The sequence below is a fragment of the Equus caballus genome, chromosome 26 (assembly GCF_041296265.1).
Source record: "Equus caballus isolate H_3958 breed thoroughbred chromosome 26, TB-T2T, whole genome shotgun sequence".
Taxonomy (NCBI): domain Eukaryota; kingdom Metazoa; phylum Chordata; class Mammalia; order Perissodactyla; family Equidae; genus Equus; species Equus caballus.
In genome coordinates, this window is record NC_091709.1 from 38,244,747 (window position 1) to 38,270,158 (window position 25,412).

Consider the following 25,412-nt stretch of genomic DNA (forward strand, 5'->3'; position numbering starts at 1 on the left):
TTCCATTTGAAATGAGCTCAAAGAAGGGGGGAAGTAAGGGATAAGTGGGGTTGAGGCTAGTTATGAGTTCAGAGGTATCTGTGCCATAATTCACTTGATAAGAAAGTAGAAGGCTCTTACCTTTTTTTTTTTTTTTGGTGAGGAAGATTGCCCTGAGCTAACATCCATTACCAGTCTTCCTATTTTTGCTTAAGGAAGACTGTCCCTGAGCTAACATCTGTGCCAACCTTCCCCCATTTTGTATGTGGGACCCAACCACAGCATGGCTTGATGAACAGTGTATAGGTCCACATCCAAGATCTGAACCCATGAACTCAGGGCTGCCAAAGCAGAGTGTGCACACTCAACCACCACACCACTGGGTTGGGGCTGGCACATGCTCTTACCTTTTGATGCAGCAATATCAAAAAGTCTCCAGGGGCTGGCCCCATTGCCAAGTGGTTAAGTTTGCATGCTCTGCTTTGGCGGCCCAGGGTGTGCTGGTTTGGATCCTGGTCATGGACTTAGCACTGCTCATCAGGCCATGCTGTGGTGGAATCCCACATAGAATAACTAGAATGACTTACAGCTAGGATATACAACTATGAGCTGGGCCTTTGGGGAGATTTTAAAAAAAGAGGAAGATTGGCAACAGATGTTAGCTCAGGGGCCAATCTTCTCCACCAAAAAAAGAAAAGAAAAGAAAAGAAAAGCATGGGCTCTGGAGCCACACAAAAGAAGTCTCCAGAGTAAAAAATGACCCTGTCAGATAATTCATGTCAGAATGTTCTGCTGCTTCCAATTTTAGCTCCAAAATGTAAAGAGCTTGGGAGTCATCACTTCCATCTTTACAACGAGAAAAAAGCTGAACAAACTGATGATCTGTGACTTTTCTTGGATCTATTGGAGAATTGAGGTCATAGGGCAAACTGCCACCCCAAAATCTTGAGAGGCAGGCAAGTAACAGAGAATTACACTGGGGTCTGCTTACTGGGAGAAGAAGCCACTGGAGCCATAAACTGGTATGAACATGTAATTTTGACAAATTGTTGGAGGCCGAATATAGACTAGTGTGAAAGTGGGAAATCCTGGGGGCTGCAGGCTTGTGCATGTGTATATGGAGTGGGGTGGAGACACTTTTGGAGTTTTTCATTCAGGAACTCCACCAGGTTCTCATGTGATCCAGTTTAATAACAATGGGTTACAGCTGAAAGAGCTGCAAGACACAGACCATTTAAGGAGGAGCTCTTAGGGAAGCCTGAAGACAACAAGGGAGACTAAAACAAAGACACTAGAGGAATTTGAAGCCTCTGGCACCTACAGCTAAGAAAACATTAAACACAGCCCAACTCCAGACTGTATGAACATACCACCTCACTCTAAAAGCCTATTTACCTCAGTTCCTATTACCTGATACATCATGTCCAGCTTTCAAAAACAAAAATAACAAGACCTGCCAAAAGGCATGAGAAAACAGTCTGAAGGGACAAAATAAGCATCAGAAGCAGACTCAGATCTGACACAGATTTTGGCCTTACCAGACAGGGAATTTAACTATGACTAATATGTTAAGGGCTCTAATGAAAAAAGAAGACAACATGCAGGAACAGATGGGTAAGGTAAGTGGGGAGATGGAAACTCTAAGACTCAAAAAGAAATTCTAGAAATGAAAAACACTGTAACAGAAATGAGAAATGCCTTTGATGGGCTCAGCAATAGACTGGACATGGCTGAGGAAAGAATCAATGAGCTTGAAAATATGCCAATAGAAACTTCCAAAACTCAAAGGTAAAGAGAAAACAGAAAAAAAAGTCCCCCAAAACAGGAAATCCACAAAATTTGGGACAATTTCAAAAAGTTAACATATGTAATAAAAGTAGCAGAAGGAAAACGGAGACAAAAGAGAGTGGAAGAAATATTTGAAGTATTAATGGTTGCGAATTTTCCAAAATTAATGACAACACCAAACCATAGATCCAGGAAGCTCAGAGAATATCAGGTAAGATAAATACCAAATAATCTACATTTCATATCGTTTCATTTCATTTCATACATTACATATCATATTGAAACTGCAGCAAACCCAAAGACAAAGAGAAGATCTTGAAAGAAACCAGAAGTGGAGGTGTAATGGATGCCTTACCTTGAAAGGAACAAAGATAAGAATTTCTTTGGACTTCTGTTCAGAAACCTTGTGAGCAAAAGGAGAGTGTAGTAAATATTTAGAGTGTTGGAAGGAAAAAAGCCACCAACCTAGAATTCTGTATTCAGTAAAATTATCCTTCAAAGGTGAAGGAGAAATAAACACATTTTCTGACAAACAACAACTGAAATAATTTATTGCCAGCAGACCTGCCCCACAAGAAATGTTAAAAGAAGTTCCTCAGAGAGAAGAAAAATAGTATAAGTCAGAAACTAGCATCTGCATAAAGAAAGGGAGAACATCAGAGAAGGATTAAATGAAGGTAAAAGTCTTATTTTTCCTATTCTTAATTGATCTAAAAGATAACTGTCTGTTTGAAGTGATAATAGTAATAATGTATTGGGTGATATAACATATGGATAAGTGAAATGAATGAGTGTAATGACAGAAATGGGATTGAAGAAGTGGTATAATTTGATGGTAACTTACATTCATTATACATGTATTTTGAAAACTTTAGGGCAGTCAGCAAAAACATTTTTTTAAAAAGTGTAATTGATATGCTAAGAGAGGAGATAAGATGGAATCATGTAAGATACTCAGTTAAAGCCAGAGAAGGCAGAAAAGGGAAAAAAACAGGTGCAATAAATATAAAACAGTTACAAGCAGGGCAAATATTAATCCAAGTATATCAGTAATCACTTTAAGTGTGAATGGTCTAAATGTGCCGATTAAGACAGAGATGGTCAGAGTGGGTTAAAAACAAGATTCAACTATATGTTGTCTACAGAGAACCCACTTTAAAAATAAAGATTCAGGTTAAAAGTAAAGGGATGGAGAAAGATATACCAGGCCAATACTAAACAAAGGAAAGCCAGGATAGCTATATTAATTTTGTACAAAACTGACTTCAGAAGAAGGAAGAATTTCAGGGATAAAGAAAGGAGTTACATGATGACAAAGGAGTCAATTCTCTAAAAAGACATAACAATCCTCAACATGAATGCACCTAACAACAGAGTATCAAAAAAATAGGCCAGAAACTGATAGAGCTACAAGAGAAATAGAAAAATACCCTATTATAGTTGAAGACTTCAGTATCCCTGTTTTAGTATTTAATACATCAAGCAGGCAGAAAATTAGGGCATAGTTAACCTGAACAGCACTACCAACCAACTTGATCTAGTTAACATTCATAGAATACTCTATCCAGCAACAGCAGAATACACATTCTTCAGACACTCACAGGGGATGTTCACCAAGATAGACCACATTCTGGGCCATAAAACACACCTTAACAAATTTAAAAGAACAGAAACCATACAAAGTATATATTCTCAGGCCACATGGATTTAAACTAAAAAATCAATAGCACAAAGATAGTTGGAAAAATCTCCAAGTATTTGCAGCTTAAACAACATGCTTCTGGGCCAGATAAGAAGTCTCAAGAGAAATTAGAATGTATTTTGAACTAAATGAAAATCCAACTTGTCACAATTTGTGAGATGCAGCAAAAGCAGGGCTTAGAGGGAAATTTATAGCATTGGATGCAACCATTAGAGAAGAAGAAAGATCCAGATTCAAGAATCTAAGCTCCCACCTTAGGAAACTAGAGAAAAAGACCTCTGCAAATCAAAAGCAAGCAGAAGAAAAGAAATAATAAAAATTAGAGTAGAAGTCAACAATATAGAATATAAGAAAGTAACAGAAAAAATCAACAAAACCAAAAACCGTTCTTTGGAAAGTTTAAAATGCTTGGTCTTCACAATCCCACCAGGCCACAGGAGAGGATGGCCAGAGACACATCCTGGTTCTACTCTGACCACCCACCTCTATGGGCTTTTTAACAGCTACCCTCAAACCCTGGTTTCCAACAGTACCATGTGCGCTGGGACATCTTCCCTCAGCCTGGGGCCAGGAGAGGGCTGATGGTGCTCTCCTGCTGGTTGTTATAGTTAGAAGGCCCTTTCCTTGGCTAGCCAGCTGATATCTTTAAAGACCTGGTCTTTCAGTCACCTTTCAGAGCCAGTTAAAAACAAAGAGCAGACAGTTATGCCTGCCATGGGCCCCCAGCGTCTGTTTTTAAAAAAGCTGACCTGCTCGGTGAACATATAAACCCTCGGGCCACCCTGGTTTTTCCCTGGAGGATTGGTTCCCTCTTTCAGCTTGGGAGAGACAGGGCAGTTCCCAGGGTGCCCTCCAAGTTCACCTCAGTCATGGGTAGCTGGTGTAATGCCCTCTTGGATGCCTCAGAACACACAACAGGATGTGACTCAGGACTCAGAGATGTGAGTCAGTTTCCAGGGTGATGTGTCAGGGCGAGCCCCAGTGGTGGCTTGCATCTCCCCGTCTGGGACCCCTGGGAAGAAAGAGCCAGGCTCCCGTACAGACAGACAGGGTGACCCCAGATGCTTCACTGCTTCCTTCAGAATTGTGGGATACCAGCGTTCATGGCCTCAGGCATTGCGTAATTCTCGGCTGTGAAAAAGCAGAGAACTTCCCTGAAAGTTCCACTGTCTCCCAGTGTCTCTCGTGCTGTTTCTTCTAGCCGAGGCAGTAAAAATGCAACACAGCACAACAGGCAGGAATCGCAGTCACCCACAAGTGCACCGAGGTAGCAGACGCTGGATTAGCAGTCGTCGCTATCAGTGAAATCTCATGATACCAAGAGCCAGTTCCCACCAGCTCTGGATCCTGGAAAAAGAGAGGTTGTGAAAGAGCTCCGGTATTTGCCAACCGCTTGTCTCTGCTGGCTGCAGACATCTTGGTTAGTCATGTACAGCTAAGATGCATTCATTGTTCCAGCAATTACTTTGAAGGGAAGCATCCAGCACCAAGCTGGGGCAGAGACCTGCCCGGGGAGACTGTTTTAAAGGCCTTTAGGGTTTTGAGGGATCCCGTCCTCACAGCCAGCCGCGGGCCTGGGAGGTGGCAGGCTGCCTGCGGGAGGGAAGAAGGGAGTTGTGTGGCCACGTCTCCACCACTCACTGCCCCTGGGACCCACATTCCGAGTGGGGAGGCTTCGTGGCTTTGCGGTCAGGGCGCTGGGAATCCAGAAGGCTGGCTCCTAAGATCAGAGCCGCCCCCAACCCTGGTGGCTCACCACAGTGCTTTTCCTCTCAAACCTCTGTTTCCTCATTTCTAAAAATGGGGGCAGCCAGACTCACCTGCCTCACAGGTGTGAGAGTTAATTAATGTTTGCGGCGCAGCTTTGAGAGCCGCAGATGAAAGGCGCTCCATAAATGCAAAGCGCTCTTCCTCATTAGAGTTGCCAGACAGTTCCCAGGGGAAACAGTTCACCCCTCTCCAGGAGCCTCTCCTCTCGGCCAGACCAGCCTGAGATGCGTCTGGAAAAAGGCTCTGGACTCAGGCACCACTGTCTCCCAGGAAGGGTTCAGGGATAAGTCACTGGCTTCTAGAAGAGACGGGGGTTTTGATAACACCTCTTGTTGTCTGCCGGCACAATCTCCCTCAGTCGGAGGGAGAGCGGCTTTCAGTTCACACGGGGCGGAGGGATCGTGGTTCTGAGAGAAGAGAAGGCACCTTCTGCTCTCTGCTCTGCCCTCCCTTGCAGACGAATGATTTCCCTTCTTTGTTCAACAAACATCCATCGCAGACGCCTTTCCTGTGAAGGTTTTCTGCCCCTCAGCCTCCTGTACACACTGTCAAGGCCTGAACTGATCCTACAGAGAGGCTGGATAGATTCCTGTGAGGCCAGGCCCTTACGGGGCATGTTCCAGTTATTCCACGACCACCCTGCTAATTTCCGTCCATTCCTCCATTTTCTTCTCCTCCAACAAAAACCTCAAAATACGGAGGGTAAAGATGGCTTTCTGTTCCCATCCACTCATTCTCCGGCATCTTTGCCTTCTTTGTTAGTTCCTTGAAAGGGATGAGCCGGAAATACTGTGTTGAGGGCTGGGAAATCCAGGCAGCCTCTCGCTTGGGACTGGGCACTTGGCGTAGAATGAGGGCCCTTGCTCTGTGAGGGATGAGGAGACAAACGACTGACACCTCAAGGTGGGAAGCTACAGTGGGAGAGGCACAGCGTGGCCCAGGATTGCCCAGAGCTAAAGAAACAGAATTTTCTGAAAGACCATTCCACTGAGGGTAGCAGAGGCTATAAAGAGGACTGTGCAGGTTTGAGAGTCTTTGTTCCATGGCCCAGGGTGGGAGACCGTCAGAGCCAAGCCGCAGTCCAGAGTGGCCATGGAAGGCCAGGTGCTGATGACGGGGAAGCCCACGGGACTTCGCAGAGAGGCACCAGTGATCTCTCCGACTAAGTAGATCCAGTAAGAGCCGTCCCTTGGGCAGATCCTATTAAGTAACATGGCCGAGGCTTTGCCAGGGTCCTTGTAATGCCTCAGGGTGGCAGCAGGCAAGAAAAAAAGGAGTGATGTTATCTTTGGGACTGCAGGGACTGTAAGAGGACTGACCCCTGCCCCGTGAGTTGTCTGTTTTGGAGAATACGCTCCTGAGCCCAGCTCAGAACGAGATCTGGCGCACAACAGGTCTCTCTCCCGTCATTCTGCAGCCTGGCTTCCTTTGAGGACACCTCATCCAGCTCTGTAGCCCCAGCTCTCTGTCCCAGCATGCTGCCCTCCAGCCAACCCCCGGCATCGGACAGGCTTCTGGTGGGAGAGGTTTTGGGGGCGTGGGGCAGAGAGATCCGAGGCCCCCCTGCCTGCCACTTTGACCATGTCTGTCCAATTGTGCGTTCTCCTAGCTGCAACTCGAGTTTTTGAGTTTTTACATGAGCACTTTTGTGGTTTCGTAAAATGTTAGAGTGTCTGACACATTTTAGAGTGGCTTGAAGCCCTTCCAGAACCTCTGTCTTCTGCTCCCATGTGACATGGGCTCTAATGCATCCTTACTGGATTTTACGCCACGCACTTGCGTTTTAAGCGGCCAACTCTGAAGCATGGCATTCTAATAAAATCAGAAGAAGAACTCATATGAATGGGGAAAGAGAGAATGGAACACAATATGATCTAGAGAGTGCGGAAAGAGAACATGAAAGATGCTTAACTAGCCTTTGGTTTGTGTTGGCCCCAAACATTTCCAGGGTTGGCAACCTTGTCCCTGAGCTGTCCCTCAGGGAGTCAAAAGGACTTGAGCAAGGGCCTGGCTTGGGAGTCTGAGACATCAGGACTGAGCCCCCAGCTCGCCCCTCACTGCACGCTGAGGCAAGTGACTTAAGCCTTTGGAGACTCAGTTTCCCCACCTGTGAGGAGGGGTTGCAGGGAGGATGAAATGTGATCCTGAGCTCCATCATCATTAGTGCAGTACCTGACACCTAGTAGGCATGGCTTCTCTCCCCTGTGCCTTCGGAAAAAGATCCTGTGTCCAGAGAGCATCCACCCAGTGCCGCCTGCCACAGGTTTCTCATCCATGCCGGCTAGTGCTCCATGTGAGGAGGGGAGAGGCTCAGCCCTACGGAGCCACTAGGACCTTCCTTAGCCAGCCAGAGCTCCAAGGTGCAAAATGTCCCCAAGGCCCTCACTGGGGAAAATGTGGTCTCAAAATCAATGTGTGCGCCATTGTGCTGTTCCAGCAGGGTTGTATGCAGACTGCTAAGATGATGTATAAGCCCTTCCTCCCGCTGAGCACCTGCCTCCTTCAGAGAAAGGACCACATCCTCACCGCAGAAGGCAGCTGCATCGCGGCCACAGCACAGAAATCCCAAAGCTGAGTCTTGCAAATCAAGGACGCATCATTCTTTACCTTATGAGGACTTATGTTGAATGGCAACAGCTCTTCCTTTAAGAGCTTCCATTCCACGCTCCCAGCTTGAAGAAGAATATTCTGACAAAGGAAGTGGAATAACTCCAGCAAGCAGAAGTGCCCAGCGCCCTCCATACATGCTTGCTTGCTAAACCAGTGTTGCTTCAGCATTCTCCTGTTCCCCTCATGCGTCTCTCCTGCCCACTCTGTCCTGTCACAACTTTTCTCTCTCTACTTGCACCCTCTTCTTGTTTTCCTTTCCCCCACATCAGGCTCAGGCTCCTGGAATTCCCAGGGGTGCGAGTCAGAACCCCTCAAGGAGTCGCCCCTTCTGCACCCCCTCTAGCATCCTCTCTTTTGCAGGGGCACAAATGCCCAGTGCCTGCCTCGAGGGAACAGCACAGCGAGCACTGTGTGGTTCCTGGCCATTCCTTCCAACACTCTGAACTTCCACAAAACTATGGGGAGGGTCTCTGAATGTACATAACCACAAATTTCTCCCTCTAAAAGGGCACTGCCATTCCACTTGAACCGCTTTATTCCTCCCACTCTGCTATGCCAGAACTAATGACAAAACCAGGAAGCATATTCTCTTTCCAGAAGGAGGGGCCTTACCTCCCCCAGCCCCCCACTGGAGTAATAAGACATACGCGATTCACGGATTTACTGTCTGTTCTGTTGGTGGCCTCACAGAGACTGGCAGCTTTGAGCTCAGCATCATCCTTCATTCCTAGAACACAACACCCCATAAGGCTCACCAGCTCTGGTTTATGTTTTGTAGACACATTTTTGGAGTGGTGTTTATTATACTTGTTAAACTCAAGCTTCTCCATACATAAAAAGCCCCCAAGAAATAGCTTCCTTATGCTTCTCTTTATTTTTTGAAACTGCTAAATGACTCAGATATTTGCTATCGAGGCAACAGAGTGAGGAAGAAGAATCCAGACTCTTTCCTCCTTGGATGCGATGTTCCTATGCAAGCTTTCAGTTCTTTAGAATAATTGGATTTTTCTGACATGGGAGGCATGGAGAGTCACTATTAGTTTCTTCTGTGGGATCACACAGCTCCCTCTCTCATCTAATTCCCCTGCCACAGTCTTCTCCCTCATTTTCACATGAGATCTACACAAGAGGGATTTGTCCACTGGAATCTGCAGCCATTTCTCACACTGCAAAGCACTGACCTTGATGTGAACTAATTGGGATTGTGGTAGATTAATAGCGCAGGTTGCTGAGGTGGAGATTGGCAGCATAAAGGAGACCTTTGAAGATAAGAGCCGTGTGCACCTTCATAGCCCATACCTGGTGCTCTGAACAAAGGACACAAACTAATAAAGTCAGACTCATCTCGGGGCAATCCGCGTTCGCAAAGGAATATCACCCCGAACTCTGATTCAGAAAGGCAAATGGAACTCTGCCGGAATTCTTTTCAACTCCAGCACAGATCTCGATTTAAAAAATGACACACACATGCAAAACCTCTTGGTAATAAGCAGACCTCTGATGATCTAAAGATCCACAGCTTCAGTTATTGACTTAGAGAAAGTAAATGGCATTTCAAATACAACCTTCATACTTTAATAGATGAGGTCACCCTGAGAAAGATGATACTGAGCCCAGCAGTGGGAAACCTCCCTCCAGAGAACTGCTTTGATTTACAAGGTCAAGGAAGGCTTTCTCAGAGAAGCAGGAGGTTTTCAGTGACTTGGACTAAAATGGGAGAATTTTTAAAAAAAATTAAAGGAAGAGGTTGAGATAGCAGACAGCTAGGAAACTCTTGTTCAACACAAGGGATGACCTCTGGAGAACAGAGATCCTAGAGACCAGGAGAAGTAAGAGTCAAAATGGATTTACTGCCCGGAAAGACACCCAAGCGACTCCCATTTGTTGCAAGTGTTAACATCCTGTGTGGACTGACTAAATCCTTGTGAATTTCCCAGACTGGTCTAAACAGGGGCGATTTCTCCTCCAGGGGATGTTGGGCAATGTCTGGGACATTTTTGTTTCTCACAACAGGGGTGAGAAACTGGTATCTAATGAGTGGAGGCCAGGATTGCTGCGAAACATCCCACAGTACCCAGCATGGCCCCCTACGGCAGAGAATGATCGGGCCCCAAATGTCAGTGGTGCCTTAGGGAAACCCAGCCCAGGGTAGGTACACACCACCACGGTGGTTTTCAGCCACCAAGTCAAACCATGATGACAAGCCATAGATGTGACTTCCAGAGGTGCCCTCAGACTCAAGAGAAATTTAATGCAGCACGGTGCCTGGGGCAGAGTGCAGATGAAACTGAGGGGTGCGAAGAGATAAGGGCTATGGTGGGATGCCTTCTGGAGCCCCTGTGGGAATGCTGGGGTGGCTGGAGGCCATCCATCTGCCGGCATGGCGTCAGCAGTCGTGATGTGCCCAGGAGAACTCCGTCCCCATGCCAGGGTTTGGGACAACTGCTTTCTCACAGTCTCATGGCCTGCCACCCAGACTTGGAGCTGGCATGCCGAGCCCTGGCTGAGCTGCAGGTGTCAGTGACCAACAAGGTCACTCCTGAGCTGACCATTGGCTTTGCCACCTGGGAAAAGACAGGCTAGTGCTTGCCTGGTCCCAGCTTCCCGGGCATGAGTCACATGTAACGAGATAATGATGCAAATCACTGTCAACATTTCTAAGGTTTCATTCCAACATCTCATGGAATGATAGGGCAGAAAGCAACCTCGGAGACCTTCCCAGCCAGCCCCATCTCAGAGAAAGGGTGGAGAGGAGAGGTGACAGGGCAAGGACAGACCTTCTGGTTCTTTGTAGAGCGCTGTTTTTACTATATGATGATCAAAGCCATTTCCCCCCCCCAACCTAGTTACCATTTACTGACAAAATGAAAAAACTGGTCTAAACCCCAAAAAAAAAAAAAAAGAAGTAATCATCAAGCCCAGTGCCCAATGGATGCTGGGGAGGAGCACCTTTTCCTGCTGACAGGGCCGGGATTCTGAGCTTTGTGGGACTGATTGGAAAGTCCTTACTCCATTTATGTCTCCGTTCTACCCTGAAACTAAGTCCAAACAACCCCAAATCTCAAATAAAAGTTGGCGTCTGTTGCTGTGAATTCATGAATAACCCAAGTCAAAATCAGGGGGCGGGAGGTTACCATTTTCCCCTCCTTTTGTGTTTTGGGGGCGGCCGTGGGGGAGGAGGCAAAATTCCAGAAGCAAGGAGGTGGCAGCATCACATCGTCTCCCTGGTTCCGCCTTTTCTTCTAATGGCCTTAAACTGCCAAGTGGCTGCAACGTGCTGATTTTAAACCCTTTTATGGAAAGTGCCATACCCCTTTCTGCTCACATCACTTAAAATAATGAGTTAGCCGCACTTGTATTAGTCTGTCTTTCAAGTGGATTAAATTCACGGGCTCGTTCTCCTCCAGTCTCGCAAGCTTTGGCCTGGCTGTCTGAACCTCCAGATTAGACTGATGAGCACATGCCAGACAGCAATGAAACGCAATTACCTAGGCAAACTTTTGAAGGATTTGAGCCCTGGGGCACAGGCTGTTTACGAAAGACTAAAAGCACCGTTTGTACTGAGCAGGACCAGTTGCCTCCATCTCTCGGAGTTCTGGATGCCGCCTGCCACTGGACTCCAGGCAGGATTTCTAGGGGCCCGATAACATCAGGCTTCTGTCCGCACCTCAGCACCTCAGGGGCTCTGCTCTGTTTTCCAACAAGAAAATACAAGTACCAACAAAAGCCTATTATAACATCTCCCTTTGTGTTCAGTGACTCTCTCTCTCTCATTGGCTTCTTTTTTGGTATTGTGTGCCACTCCGAAAACAGGCAGCGAGAAATCATCCTATAGCTGCTTGGCTCTGTAACGTCTCTGGAAACGAACAACCTTTCCAATAAACAGGAACTTCCTGTCTTCTTTGAAAAAAAAACCTAACCAGTCTCAACAACATGTCCAAAGTACTTTGCCCTTCATTGGAACAAAAGAGGCTTCTGAGGAACCGAGGGAAGAGGGGACAACGAAGGCGAAAGAGAAGATTGACAAGGAGGGTAGCGAACAGCTTTCCCTCTGCTGGTCCACATTTTGTTATTTTTGTCAGACAGAGACCAGTGGGGCGGTATAGATGGGTTGGAATGGTCCTTCACCCACCAGCTGAAAACTATAATGTGACGATGCGAAGGCGAATGGGGGAAGGGGTCCCTTGGCTTCTGTTGTCCATGTTAGGTGTTGCCAATGAAATGTTTCAGTCTTGGGAAAGACTGAGGCCCTGGGGCGGATCAAGGGGTCACTTTGGGAGATAGACTGTGATTAGGGTGGGCAGTAGGATGGCTAGCAAAGATAGAGTGAACTTGGAAGGATGGATTTGATAAGTGCTGGAACCACGAAGAATCTAGGAATACTCTTAGGGAAGGAGGCAACACGGATACCTGAACACGGGGGCAGGGGGCAGGACGCAGGTGCCGAAGAGACAGTCGTGAGATGGGGGGGATGGGATCACAAGGAAGTAGTGGATAAACAACCTATTCTTACTTTGGGGTCCAAATCTCTAATTAAATGTGTATAACCATGTTTGGGTATTTGGAAGACAGCCTCAAGTGAGCTGTTTGAGGAAGAAGGAAGATGAGAAAGAAAGAAGATGACACAAGAGAGTGTGGCCTGGGGGGTAGGGGGGCAGCAAAAGGGAAGGGTAGCCCACTGGCTTTAGTCAACAGAAGGCTGTAGAAGGTAGTGGGGTCAGAAGGTCAAGAAGCACTGAGATTTCCCATTTTTCTCCTTGTCACAAAAGCAAAGGGAAAGGCCCAGGGAGGGATGGGTATGCTGTCACCTGCTGGGACCAGCCAGGCTCTCTCCTGCAGGCTCCCAGCTGGGCTCTGTGAGACGGAGAAAGGGCAGATCAAGGAATAAGAAGCAGAGGGCCCTCCCCGAGAGCTGGTGCTTTGGGAGGAAGGAAATCATTCGGGGCAGGAGATTTTGAAATTGGGATTAAAACCTGCAAATAGCCAGTTTTGACCTGCTGTCCTGAGAGCAGGGGACATGCTCCTCAATGACTCCCACTGATCACTGACCTGGAGAGCCGGGCTAGGGTGGGGGGTGGCGGTCTGGAGAAGTTGGAGAGAGAGTTCCTGCCTGCCTGGGACTTCTAGGGCAACTTGTCATTTTTCGGAAGCACGATCCCAGATGGGGAGGGGAAGGTGGAGTGCATGGGGTTCAGGGAGCACGTTCCATGTTGATTGCCTGGCGGGCATCTGATCGGTCAGTTTTGATGTTTCGCTGATCCCACAGCACAGAGGGAAATCTCAAGTTCTTGCTGCCCAGGAGCCCAAGACAGCTGGGGACAGAGCAGTCAAACACACACTCTATCGGGTAACAATGGAGGGCAGCGAACGGGGAGATGGCCAAGTGAGAGGGGTGAACTGATGGGCCCAGGACTTGGGGCAGGGAGTCAGTTTGGTCCTCAGTGGGGACAAAGATACCCTGAAGGAGATGGGGCAGGCAAGGTGTCCTGAAGAATGGCAGGATTGGGGGAAGCGGGATTGGAGGATGACGGGAAGGAGCCTTCTGGGTAGGACACCAGCATGGACCCAAGCTGGTGGGCAGGGCTGGCCCTGGGCGTTCAGAGGCGAGAGGAGAAGATAGGTAAGAAGACAGCAGTCACAGCCACCTCAGTGCCCCAGCCTCCCTCCGCTGGCTCGTCCATTTGACTTTGGTCATTTCATAGCACGGATGGGCTCAGGGGAGGAATGGAAAGTCTCACGGCCCGAAGAGAGGCAGGAAGCTTGAGAAGGAGCTATGAAATCAGTGGTTGAAGTGAGCTCAGTAGGTAGCGTCTTTTATTTCTGTATCAGGCCCTCCTTGGCCGTGAGTTGGCCTGAAAAGGCACCATCTGCTTCCTCAGCCACATTCCCCCACAGGTGGCATGTTCAGACAGAGTGGGCTCACGGAGGAGCACGGGCCTGAGGGGAGGCTGTGCAGCGCCATCCCTGGCCTTCCTGAAGGCCAACGTCTCAACAGGGACACCACCTCCCACTGCACAGGGTCTTCACACACATTGTTGCTCAAGGTCCCATAGAAGGAATTCAAACCCAGGTTGGAGGGGAGCCAGAAGTCTCCAGATTTTCTATCACTCTTTGCCGTTTGCCACACCTCACTCTGCTGCCTCTGAAAAGTTGTCGTTTTGTCCCTCTGGGGATGTTGGCTGATATGTATATAAAGATACTTGGGTGGCTGAGTTAAAAGTGAATTACTCTAAGAAAAATGGATGGGCCCCACTTCATCCCTGAAGGTCTCGGATGAAATAAACAGCATGCATGTTTCCCCTGCTGTGTCTCCAGGCTGAAGATAAGAGTCAGCAATGGGGCTTAGTGCTTAAATAGTTATTTGTAGTTGACAAGGATGGGGGCTGCCTGTCTTGTGTTGGAGGACAAGCAGCATGGGGTGACCACTGGGACCCAAATTGCTCTCAGCTCAGGGAAGAGCCTTGCTTTTGGAGATGGAAGCTGGCAGACTTGTTGAGCTGCTCAAGCCCCCAAGATGACAGTGGCACGAGAAAGGAATCACTAGGTGCTCCTACGTGGCCTCCCTCTGGTGGGGTCTTGCAGGAAAGAGTGGCTTTCATTACTCTGGGAAACTCTTTTCTTGAGTCTTATCCTAAGGGCCTCCACACGGTGTGCAGTCCTATGAGAAAAAACTCATTTCAGATGGCTTGACTGAATAACAACCATCCAGAGCCGGTAGCCTTGAGAGGTGCCAACCTGGACGAGAAGAGGTCGTGTCCAGTGGCTACCTCGAATCAGGGTCCCTGGAAAGCTGGGTTTGCAAAGGTCCACAGACTTAACTGCTGGTGGCCAGCCCTGTCTTCTCTGTTGATAACAAAGGACAGGAAGGCTGAACCGGGGCAGAACACTTTGCTATTTCATCAGTGAGCAATGTAGAGCCGAGGAAAAAGTTCTCTGCTTTCTGCTCCCGTCACTGACATGTCAACAATGGAAGGGAAAACAGAGAAGAGAAAACCTTCCCCAGACAGACCCCATCCGCGTGGCAAGGGCTCACGTTTCAGCGCCGGGGGCGCTACCCCCCTACCCACGCACCCCGCTTCTCCACGGCACTGCTCACCTCCTGAGATGACTGAATTTACTCTCCAGCAGGCCCCAAGCTCCTTGTTTTGCAGTAGGAAATTCCCCTGTATGAGAGGGCTACTGTTGGTATTGTTTGTTTGTTTTTTAATTTCCAAAAATAAAGAAAAGTTTATAAATGGGGGTGAGGGTGGACAGGGAGGGTGGAGGAGGAGGGGGCAAGGGAGGCAGCCGACCCCAGCATTTCCTAGTCTCGACTTGGCTTCTCCCTGGCCCCCAGTGCCCCCCCCCTTCCCTGTTCTGAATGTGAAAAATAAGCAGCCTGAGCCGCCTGGCCTGGAGATGTGTCTAACAAGGCGCTCATTGTCTCAGACAGGTGTGAGATTGGACTTGATTTGGGGCCAACACCTCCAGTACCGGAGCCAGCTCTGAGAGCTGAAAACATGCAAGAGCCCTCCAGTAATACCACTGCAGCCAGCCAGAGTCTCAACAATTTAAGGCTTAACACACACAACATAAATCAGAGGAGGATGGACCAGCCGACCGGCAGCTTCTTGGGCGGATGCCTGCAGACTGTCTGCAGATCAGACCCTGCCTGTTTGGGTTATTTGAGATTTTTTTTTTCTGTAATATAAAGATGAGAAACTGGGTGGAGCAGCGCACAGAGGCACACTGGGGTTTGCCCAATCTTGTTCCAACAGCCCCTCTCTCACATAAGTGCTGTTTTGAAGGGACTTCTCAGGAAGGTTCCCTTTGCTGTATCCAAATACGGGGAATAGATTCAAGCCGGGGAGGCCTGGCAGAGAAAAGCCGAGCGCTTGAACACGCGAGCTGTCTGTGTGATCTTCGACAAGTCACTTGACTTCTCTGGGCTTCCAGTTTCTCGTCTGTCTAATGAGGGGGCTGGCCATCTCATTCTGGTCTAGCTTTCTATGATCCACTCATCTCCAGTGGTCAGAAGTTCAAAGTCACTGTAAGAACTGCCTGAATCAGGGGAAATCGTTACTCCTGGGAGAAAATTTGTAACATGGCTGAATGCTGTGTTTCTGAGTGGATCCGTTTCTTTGAGCAAGAAAGGGCTATTTCACAGCATTCCCCTTCACTGGCCGCCTCCTCTTATCTGTTCCTTAGAAACTTGTGATTCTCAGACCGTGAGGCAAGCCCCGAGAGCCATGCCCGGCCTGGAGCTGAGGCCCCTCGGGAGGGGAGTGCGGTCCGGACACGTCAAGAGCCACAGGCTAGGGGAGGCAAAGATGGAGATGACAGATCCACACGGCTAGTTAGCGAGGGCCTCAGGTCCCCATTTCTCCTGAGTAACTCTCAACTAGGTTCCATTTAGAAGTGACTTCGGAGTCCCCAAGTCTCAGTAATGCAAGGGGGCCCAGAAGCTACTTATCAATGCACTGCCTCTGAGAGGGCATTTGTCTCTGCTCGTGGGATTCCTGTGACATTCCTGGGGTAGCTTTGGCCCTGCCATTTGTGTCCCTGACCCTGAATTCACGGACAAGGGTGTGGCCGTCGCAGGGACGCCTGTATCTGGCCTAGCTCCTGAACTCCCACTGCCAGGCACGGTGCAGGGAGTAAATGGCGTGAAGTTGGCAGCCGCTTCCTGAGCTGGGACGAGGGGATTGTCACTCAGCACCAGCCCCCAGCCCTCCCAGCCCCGGCCTGCCAGAGCCGCCTCGCCGCGTTCCCACAGCTGTGGCTCCCCGACTCTGCCCCGTCACTCTCGCACACCTGTTTGCTGGTCTGCTTCTGGCCCGCCAGCCCAAGCCGCAAGCAGCCTTTCAAAGCCCGGGCTTGTGGGCGGAATCGGCACAGGGAGGTATTTACTTAAAATCACACAGGAAGGTGAAACTTGGTTCAAAGAAATCCTTTTGTAGATGGTTCATTAAAAATGCCAAAGAGGCTGACCATTCACATTCTCTGAATGTGTCCAATTCATGCAAGTAAGGGGAGGGGTCAGGGTTCATCCTTGAGTGCTGCCCACGTGGGCCCTGTGGTCAGGGAGTGTCCCGCCAGCCTCCCTGCAGCTGCTTGCTCCCCCCAGGGAGCGGGGTTGGGGGTACTTACTTGGTGGAGCTGAGAAGGACGAAGGGTGGCCTTGAGATCTATCCTTGCCTTTTAAAAAAATGCCTATTCCTTAAGTATGAAATTCAACATTTTGAAAATAGAGACATAAAGAAGCACATGATATAGAATCCAACTATGGGACTCCAGCACCTCACTGTGGAGACAGCACACTTTTAGAAAACGGCAGTAGCAGGCAGAGCACGATTAAATGTCCTAATGAGCATTCCATACTGACGGCAGAGACTATGTTCTATGACCACCTCTGAGGCAGAGGCAGGATGGACCAACAGGATGAGCACTGGACCAGGAGTCCCAAGACTGGGAGTTCAGGTCTGCCTCCAACTGGGCCAATCATTGATGCTGCTTGGGCCACGAGTGTCTCATGAGTAAAAGAAAGGGCTTTGAGCAAAGAAGTTCAAGGTTCCTTTCAATTTGAACCATTTTCCATTCCCATTTGATCTTGTGGAACAGTGGTTATAGGTTCTCTTGTTAGAGTTTGCCCAAGGAAACAGAACTGCGTTGAACACACCGCTAAAACCACCACTGGCCTGATCTGCCCCAGGGCTGTCATCACTCCTGGGGAATAAGGAGACACTGAAGGTAATGATCACGGAGTAGCCGTGTGGCTCATGTGCAAGGACGGATGTGCAACGCCCTGGTGATACACCAACGCCACCAACAAGGGCACAGTAATAGCAATAACAGTAGAAAGAATAACGCTGGCCAGTTATTTAGTATTAAATATGGCTCTTTGCTAAATATTGACAAAAATATATCTCAATCCTTGCCACAAGTTCAGGAGGTAATGAGAAAATACATGCAATGCTTACTGTGTGCCAGGCATCCAGGGCTTTTGGCATATTAACTCATTTAATCCTCGCAACTCTCCAGTGAGTTGGGACTATTATTATCATGCCCATTTTACAGACGGGGAACAGTGGAGCAGAGGACCTAAGTAATTCTCACAAGGTCACATAACTAGGAAGTGGCCAACCTGTGATTTGAATTCCAAAGTCCATACCCATCATCTGCCATACAGATTTTAGCATTAATTTATGGATCTAGATTCTGCTTTCCTCGTAAAGTGCATTCTGGGGGGTCCCTTCTGAGTCCCTTTGATGATAAGATGGGAGGAGCAGCTCTATCCTGACTGATGGGATGGATGGACAGAAGAAGTGGCATGCTGCCTTGACATCCCCAGGCTGCTGTGTCTCCCTGTGAGGGAGCCATGAATGACCAGGGAGAGAGTGAGAAAGAAGAGAAAATCCTTACAGACCATCTAATGCGTCTCCCCCCACCCCCTCCCCCAAGGCGTGAAAGAATCAAATGAGGAAATCGGGAAGAGATTCTGGAATAAGAATAACAAGATTTCCTCTCCCTTCCACCTGAATTGGCCATCCGTAATTTTGCGCAAATTCAATTTTAAAGTCATGCTTTGTAAATTGTGGAAAATCACATTAAATTAAACAGATCCACGTCTGGGCAATGACTTCTCTCATTTAGCAACATATGGTGGCTCAGAAAGCCTGATCGCACAGCAAAAATATTATGGAAAAAAAGAGCCTTTTAATCAGGGGCAGCAGAGTGAGGGGCTCGGGGACATCCCCACTGGCGTTCCTCAGCATCTTAGGCGTGGCTGTTAATCCTCAGGAGTAGCAGTCTCCAGAATCACAGAATGTGAGAGTGTAAGACCACCTCGTTTATCACTTACATGGTAGACAAGGGGCCTGGGACTTGGTGGTAAAGAAAAGAGTGCCAGGTCACATGGCTGCCCAGCGGCTAAGCAGGCACAGCAGGCAGGACCCTTCAGGACCACGTCATGCCCCTCATGGGTGGCTGGTGGTGGGGATTGAATGAACCAACAGCATCAGCCCTTTCTATATATGTGAGCTGTAGTTATTTTGTTATTGCCTTTGGTAAATGTGTGAACCAGGCAATGTCCTTGTCATCATCTCGCTGTAGCCACTCCTCCAGTAACCACTCAGGTACAGACAACACCACAGACACATGCAGCAGTTTCAAAACTAGGGGGAAAATAATTGCATGTTTCAAAAATGTCTGCGTTCATCCTTAAGACACCAGCCCTGTTGGACAACCAACAGAAGCACGGCTTAAAACTCAGGCAATTACCGTTGTTCCACGTAGCAGGCAATTAACAACAAAGTACGGATGAAGATTAACAGACCTCAAGAGGAGCGATCTAAATAAACCACTTAAGGGGCAGAAACGCCAAGTCGAGCCCTTGAGCTTGTGCTGACTTTTACAGATATTTTAATAACTTTATCATTATATAATTTGCCATCTGATATGTACAGAGAGATGCACTAATGGAGTGTGAGTGGCCACAACAGTGCAATAACCCCATGAGACTTCATAAAACAGCCATGTTCGCTTCCCTGGTATGACCTGCAACTCCAAGAAATGCAATCACTAGTCAGATTATTTCTTCCTCTCTTTTGACCTCAAGATGTTCTTTTAAAATCCCCTATAAGAGTGTGTATGTAGCCCTTCCAAAGATGGAATGAGGCCTTGGCACAGTAGAGCTCTCTGGGTCTTGGGTCTGGCCTTGGAATGACTCAGCTTGAACACGCGAATGGAACTGTAAAGAGGACTACTTCTGCTGTGGGAACCAGCAAGTTACAGATCTGGGAGACTTAACTGCCCCGAACAGTGAGCTACTGACCCCCAGGGTAGTACTGACTCATCCAGGCCCCACTGAGGGCTGACTCAACCTTCCCTAAGATGCTCTGCTTTTACGACACCAACACGGTCACACCCAAACCCTAGAGTTGAAAGGTCATAGTGCATCCTCCTCCTGACTGCACAAGGACTGAGCTCACCACTGCAGTGGCCCAAATCTTCTTGACCAGAATTGATTCCATGGACTTACGGAGGCTTCGATGCGGCGACATTGGGTGGAAGAACAAAGAAGGTGTGCAGAAATAAGCACTCTTTCAGTTCATGGTGTATGTTTTAAAGCTCAGGTTTCATGGCCACCAAGTAGCTGTTAGGTGACATGAGATGTGGGGGTCAGAGTCCCCCACTGCCTCCTCCTCCCTTTCATCCATACTCCCTCCAGGTAGGAAAGCAGGGGGTTCCATCTTAAGGAGAATCACATTTACAGAAGGGGTAGTTAACTCTTGCTATCAATGACAATTGGAAGATGTTCTTCAAAATCTTGAAACTATATTTGGAATGTTCTGAACCCTAAACACGACCCTAAGATGGTGTGAAATGATGATAGTGTCCAGGACTGTGGCACTTGAGCCTGCGTCTGGAGGAAATGACTGTCCTTGCTGCCCAACCTCTCCTACCCATGGCTCATTTGGGTTCTGTTTTCTCCTGCAAATGCTTCTTTATTTTAAACATAGATGCTATATTCCATACCATTTAGGAGAGCCTGATCTGTCTACCACTCAATCTGAAGGCTTTCCATAGCTTGATAATCAAAAACCCATTGGTTAAGAACATTCCTTTTTCTGTTCCTTGCTTGAGGATTTCTTATGAGTCCTCAAGAGCACACAAAGAAGCAGAAAATAAACACGACTGGCCAATGTTTGTTTTTCGGGTGAGTTCTATAGTATTATTTTTTCTTATTATTTTGTTTTATTTACTGTGGTTGGTAACTGAATCTCTAGTATCAAAACATGAAATGTTCTGCCAGAAAGAGATTATGGAAGAAAAGTCTGTGGAAAGAAACTGGGTTTGTCAGTGAAGATTTTATTTACAGGAGTTTTGCAATCGGTATCTTTAATCTCCATAATAATTGGTCTGTTCTACTGCTCTGAAGGCAATTGTTCAATAATAAGAAAGCTCCTATGGGGCTAAGGCTTTGAAAGTAAAATGTGAAAATATAATACAAATATACACGGAGGTGGCTCTTGACAATTGAGGCCAGAGAACCTCTCTGCCTCTGTACATTTTCGCCGCTCTGAAAGCCAGAGGGAAATAAGGAAAGACAGAATTACAGTTCCTCAGAGTTATTTAAATCATACACGTTGAATTTTAAAGAGCCCTAAAATAACCCAATTACAGTGGGCCTGCATTGCTGTTCATGACGTGAGGAAACATAATGCAAATGAGTAAAACCAACTCACTTTGCAGAACTGCTACTGACAAAAAAACAGGAGTCGCTTTCTAACCAGAGCCTTTTTTTCATGAAATCAGCATAAATTGTTTGTTCCTCTCTTGGTACAAACTTTTGCTAAAGTTTAATACTACTTCATGGCTGCAGTCAAAGTTTCTTTTTTAAATATCCAAATTTGAAAGGCTATCTTTGGGTGATTTGTAAATTTGGGATTATGAGATATGCAAAGTGAATCACCAGGCTTTTGAAATGGGTGTGTGGTCAACAATGCCTTGCAATAAAGCCACTTTAAAAAAGGCAGCTTGTTCAAAACAACAGTGATATGCCTAGCTGCTCCTGGAGGTCAAATTCTTGAGTCTATCCCAACTGGCTGGCCGTGGTCTTGGTGACATCCTCTGTTCCTATGGTTACTACCATCCACGATGTCACGTGCTTTTGGGGGCTAGGGCATGAGGCACCCAGGCCTCCTGTCTCCTGGTCTGCACTGCTGCCATGACACAGGGCAGAGCCCTCTTTCTCTACATAGCACTGTTGGGCCCTCTGGTTCCATCTACATAGGGGCAGAAAGTATTAAGAAATATCTAATCTCATCTGGAAAAAAAAATCATACTTTTCCTGGCTGAGAAATAAAAGCATCGCGATATTGAGTTCCAGAAAATGACAGTAGCCAGAAGACATCGTAGAGGTGTTCAGGCATGAGACCCTGAGTTCACATCTACCTGCCTGTAATATCTGTTCTGGGGGATGGACATGGGAAGGTTATTTTGGGGCTCACTTGATGCCCCCTATCCTTTCTACCTTAGTGTAATGGGTAGAATGGTGCCCCCTTCCCAAAGATATGTCCACCTTCTGACTCGTAGAACTGCGAATATGACCTTGTTTGGAAAAAGGGTCTTTGCAGATATAATTAAGTGAAGGATAAGATGAGATCCTCCTGGGTTAGCTGAGTGCTGCCTAAATCCCATGACAAGCATCCTCATAAGAGACAGAAGAGGAAATGACACAGAGGAGAAGGCTATGTGAAGATGGAGGCAGAGACTGGAGCAACGCAGCCACAAGCCAAGGAATGTCTGGAGCCACCAAAGGTTGAAAGAGGCCAGGAAGGATCCTTCTCTAGGGTCTTCAGAGGGAGTATGGCCCTGCTGACACCTTGATTTTGGACCCTGGCCTCCAGAACAGTGAGATGATAAATTTCTGTTGTTTTAAGCCATCAAATTTGTGGCGATTTGTTACAGCAGCTGTAGAAAACTAATACCCTTGGTTTGGTGACACCATTCGTAACAGCTAACGGGGATGAAGTGTTACCTGTGGGCTGGCTGTAATGCCCACTGCTTCATGTTTCACAATGGTCTTAGGATCTCCAAGTATAATTATTACTCCCATTTTGCAGATAGGGAAACTGAGACTTTAAGAAGTTAAGTAATTTGCCAGAAGTCCTATAGCAATATGTGTTGGAGACCAGTTTTGGACCCACATAGTCTGCCTGTTGAGCCCTCATTCGTAGCCACTATGCTTTGCTGTCTTTCTTGGCCATTAGAGTTACAGGTTAACCCTCCTGCTATTTAACCATCCATATCAAGCACACGCTCCAGCTACAGCTTTGTTAAAAACTTACTCTTCTGAACAAAACCTCTGTGTGTGTGTGTGTACGCAAGTGGGTCTTTGTGTGTGTGAGTGTGTGTCTGTGCATGTGCACACCGGCACATAGGTTACAAGAATAAGGGAAAAGTTCAGAACGTTTCAAATCCACAGAAGGAATATTTCATCATTAAAATCAAGCCCTAAAGTGAACCCTTCCTTCTTTTAATTAGAAAAGATGTCCACAAGGCATTAACAACACGCTCCGGAAAACATGATCTGATCACCTTGAATGACATCCATGAAAACGTTTGGTCTGAAAACGCAATCCCGCTAAAATGTGGGTTCTGATGACTAGGGTGCTGACAGCTCGCCAGGTTGGCGGCTTCTTTGAAGGGCTGGTTTATTAAGTACTTAGCTGTGAGGTGCTTGTAAATACATCCCAGGCATCTAAGCAGTGCTGTTCAAGGGAGTTCTGTGTTGGTAACTGTGCCCGTCCAAAAATAGAGCATGGAGTCGATGCTACCTCTCAGTCTATTACGTAACTCACGGGCGTGAATGGAAAGCAAGGGCAGTGGACATGGTGTGGCCACATCAGACTCCAGCAACAAAGGCCACAGGCCAGCTGGGAGGCAAAGGACTTTGGGCCTTTTTGTTAAAGGAGAAAACAAGGACTTAGGTTTCTCCGAATCATTCTTACCCATTTTCTGAATGCCTACGATGCAATTCGTTAGTATGAGCTTTTCAAACTTTCCTTAAACTTATAGTTTATGTCGTAGCAGCCAAGAACATAGAAAACAGTAACTGGGTCTCAGTTCCTGCCTGGAGAGTGCTTCTAGTACTGTTAACTGGTCCCCTCTCTGCCTGCTCGGGAGGGGGCGGGATGCGGCTGTAGCACGGTGAACTTGCTTGTTACAACCCCACACGTTAGCTCTTCATTCTGCATCTGTTCCACTATTTTTCCTTGCTTCCCTCCCTCCCTTCCTTTCTTCCTTCCTTCCTTCTTACATTTATTTATTTTTATTTATTCACAGCAACCCCTGATTCAGGCTTGTTTTCAGTGTGAGATTCTGATGCTACAGACCTTGAAAGACTCTCAAACTCTACTATACCTAGATAAGAGTTATTTTTAAATCATTCTCTTTTCATGTTTACAGCAAGTCTCATAAGTTGATTTTCAGCACCTCGAATACTCTGCTTTGTGTAACCATCAAAAGACCATTTATAAATTTACATATGAGGATTTCTGGTCTTTGACTGGAGCATCTACTTCCACGGTAATCAAACAGCCTCCACCTCCACTTTGTTCTTGAACTTCTAGATTGCTAGAAGAGAAAGGAAGGAGAGAAAGAGAGAGAGGGAAAAGCGAAGGGAAGAAATGCTGTGTAGTTTGCTATTTTACCCCCAAGGCTGGAAAGGGGATTTCTCTCTCCTCCCACAGGAAGGTCGAAAGTTCTTTTTCCTTTTGTCAACCCAGCTGATAAAGGTGGACATAAGCACCCGGTACAGCTGTGCAGAAATACAGTCGATTCAGTATCTCAAAGAGCTTCTCAGACAAGAGCACCAGAACATGGTCTTTCCAAAGTAATTTTAACTTTTGGGGAAAACCACCATCAAAACAGAAATCATTTGGAATGCTAGAAATCAGGAGATGATTTGGAGAGGTGAGGGCCCCCTATGGCGATACAGAACACTCAGTGAGGTGCCCACACTCCTCAAGCCTGATTAGATGTTGCCTGGGTTTGGATATTAAGGAGGACTTGGTCCCAACGGGCCCCACAAGGGAGACTCTTACACATAGGAAGGCCAGGCTGTTGCCCCCAATAAAGTAAACAAAGAGTGGCTGGGAAGCCCTCACCCCACTGGTAAATCCTTCAATCACTCACAATTAGAGATTCATTATTCTGAGTTAAGCTTTCTTTTCGCCCCATCTTGAAAAACAAATGTCCATGACCCCAAAGGAGACAATTTGTTAAAGTGCCCGCCACAGAGTCTGGCCCTACAGTGATTATTATCATCAACACCTAGTAATAATAGAACACATTCAATACGGGACTGACTACCAAATGAATGGCCCGTCTTCCCTTTGGCCATCAGGATTCTTCCTGACATTGGTCAACCCTGTGTCTAATCGATTCTCGAGCCAAGAGCGAAAGCCCAGGAGACCCTGCCATCCCATCAGCACTGGCTTTGTGGCCAGAAAGGGCCGGGTTTGAGTCCAGGTCGGTCACTTACGGTCTCGGAAATGTTGGGCAATTGCTAACTTCTGAGGTTCAGTTTCTCTGTCTGTAAACCATGCCACAGGATTGTGGTGAGAGCGGGATAAGGCACACAAAAGGTCTGACCTGTGCCAAACTCGATCATAACTGGTCCACTTAAAGAGTTAAACCTCCAGCCTTGATGTTTATGGCAACACACACAGGAACAACAGAACCAGCCTCTTAGTTTCTCTAGTTTAGACAGTTTCCTGCACTGGCAGATATCATTCTCTCTCCATCTTCCCAGAAAGGAGGGAATTATGCAGCCTTAAATGTGGTTCATCTTTTTCGATAAATCAGGAGTCAAATTCTTAAAATTACTTGCTGGGGTTGCCTGAAGCCATCTCTAAGGGGAAGGTGTGATTCGATTCGGCCCCAGCGTCTTGTCTCTCTAGAATCTGCCCTGTTCCATCTTTCAGAAGGACACGTGCCCTTTCTCTTTCCCATGACTGTAAAAGAATTCTAAAACTCAGCTGTGGAAGTTCTCAGCCATGTCTTGACTCGCATAAAT

General features: G+C 47.2%; 1 protein-coding gene across 8 annotated transcripts in view; it reads right to left on the reverse strand.

The window, feature by feature from the left end:
* The window catches only part of RUNX1 (RUNX family transcription factor 1), a 263,885-nt gene that overhangs the window by 15,882 nt on the left and 222,591 nt on the right, over positions 1-25,412 (reverse strand). Inside the window, exon 5 of one of the 8 annotated variants that reach the window (XM_070252585.1) lies at positions 14,946-15,012. The exons of the other annotated variants lie outside the window; for them this stretch is intronic. Coding sequence (XP_070108686.1) covers positions 14,946-15,012 — 67 coding nt within the window. The remainder of the gene's footprint in view (positions 1-14,945; positions 15,013-25,412) is intronic. 8 annotated transcript variants of the gene reach the window in all.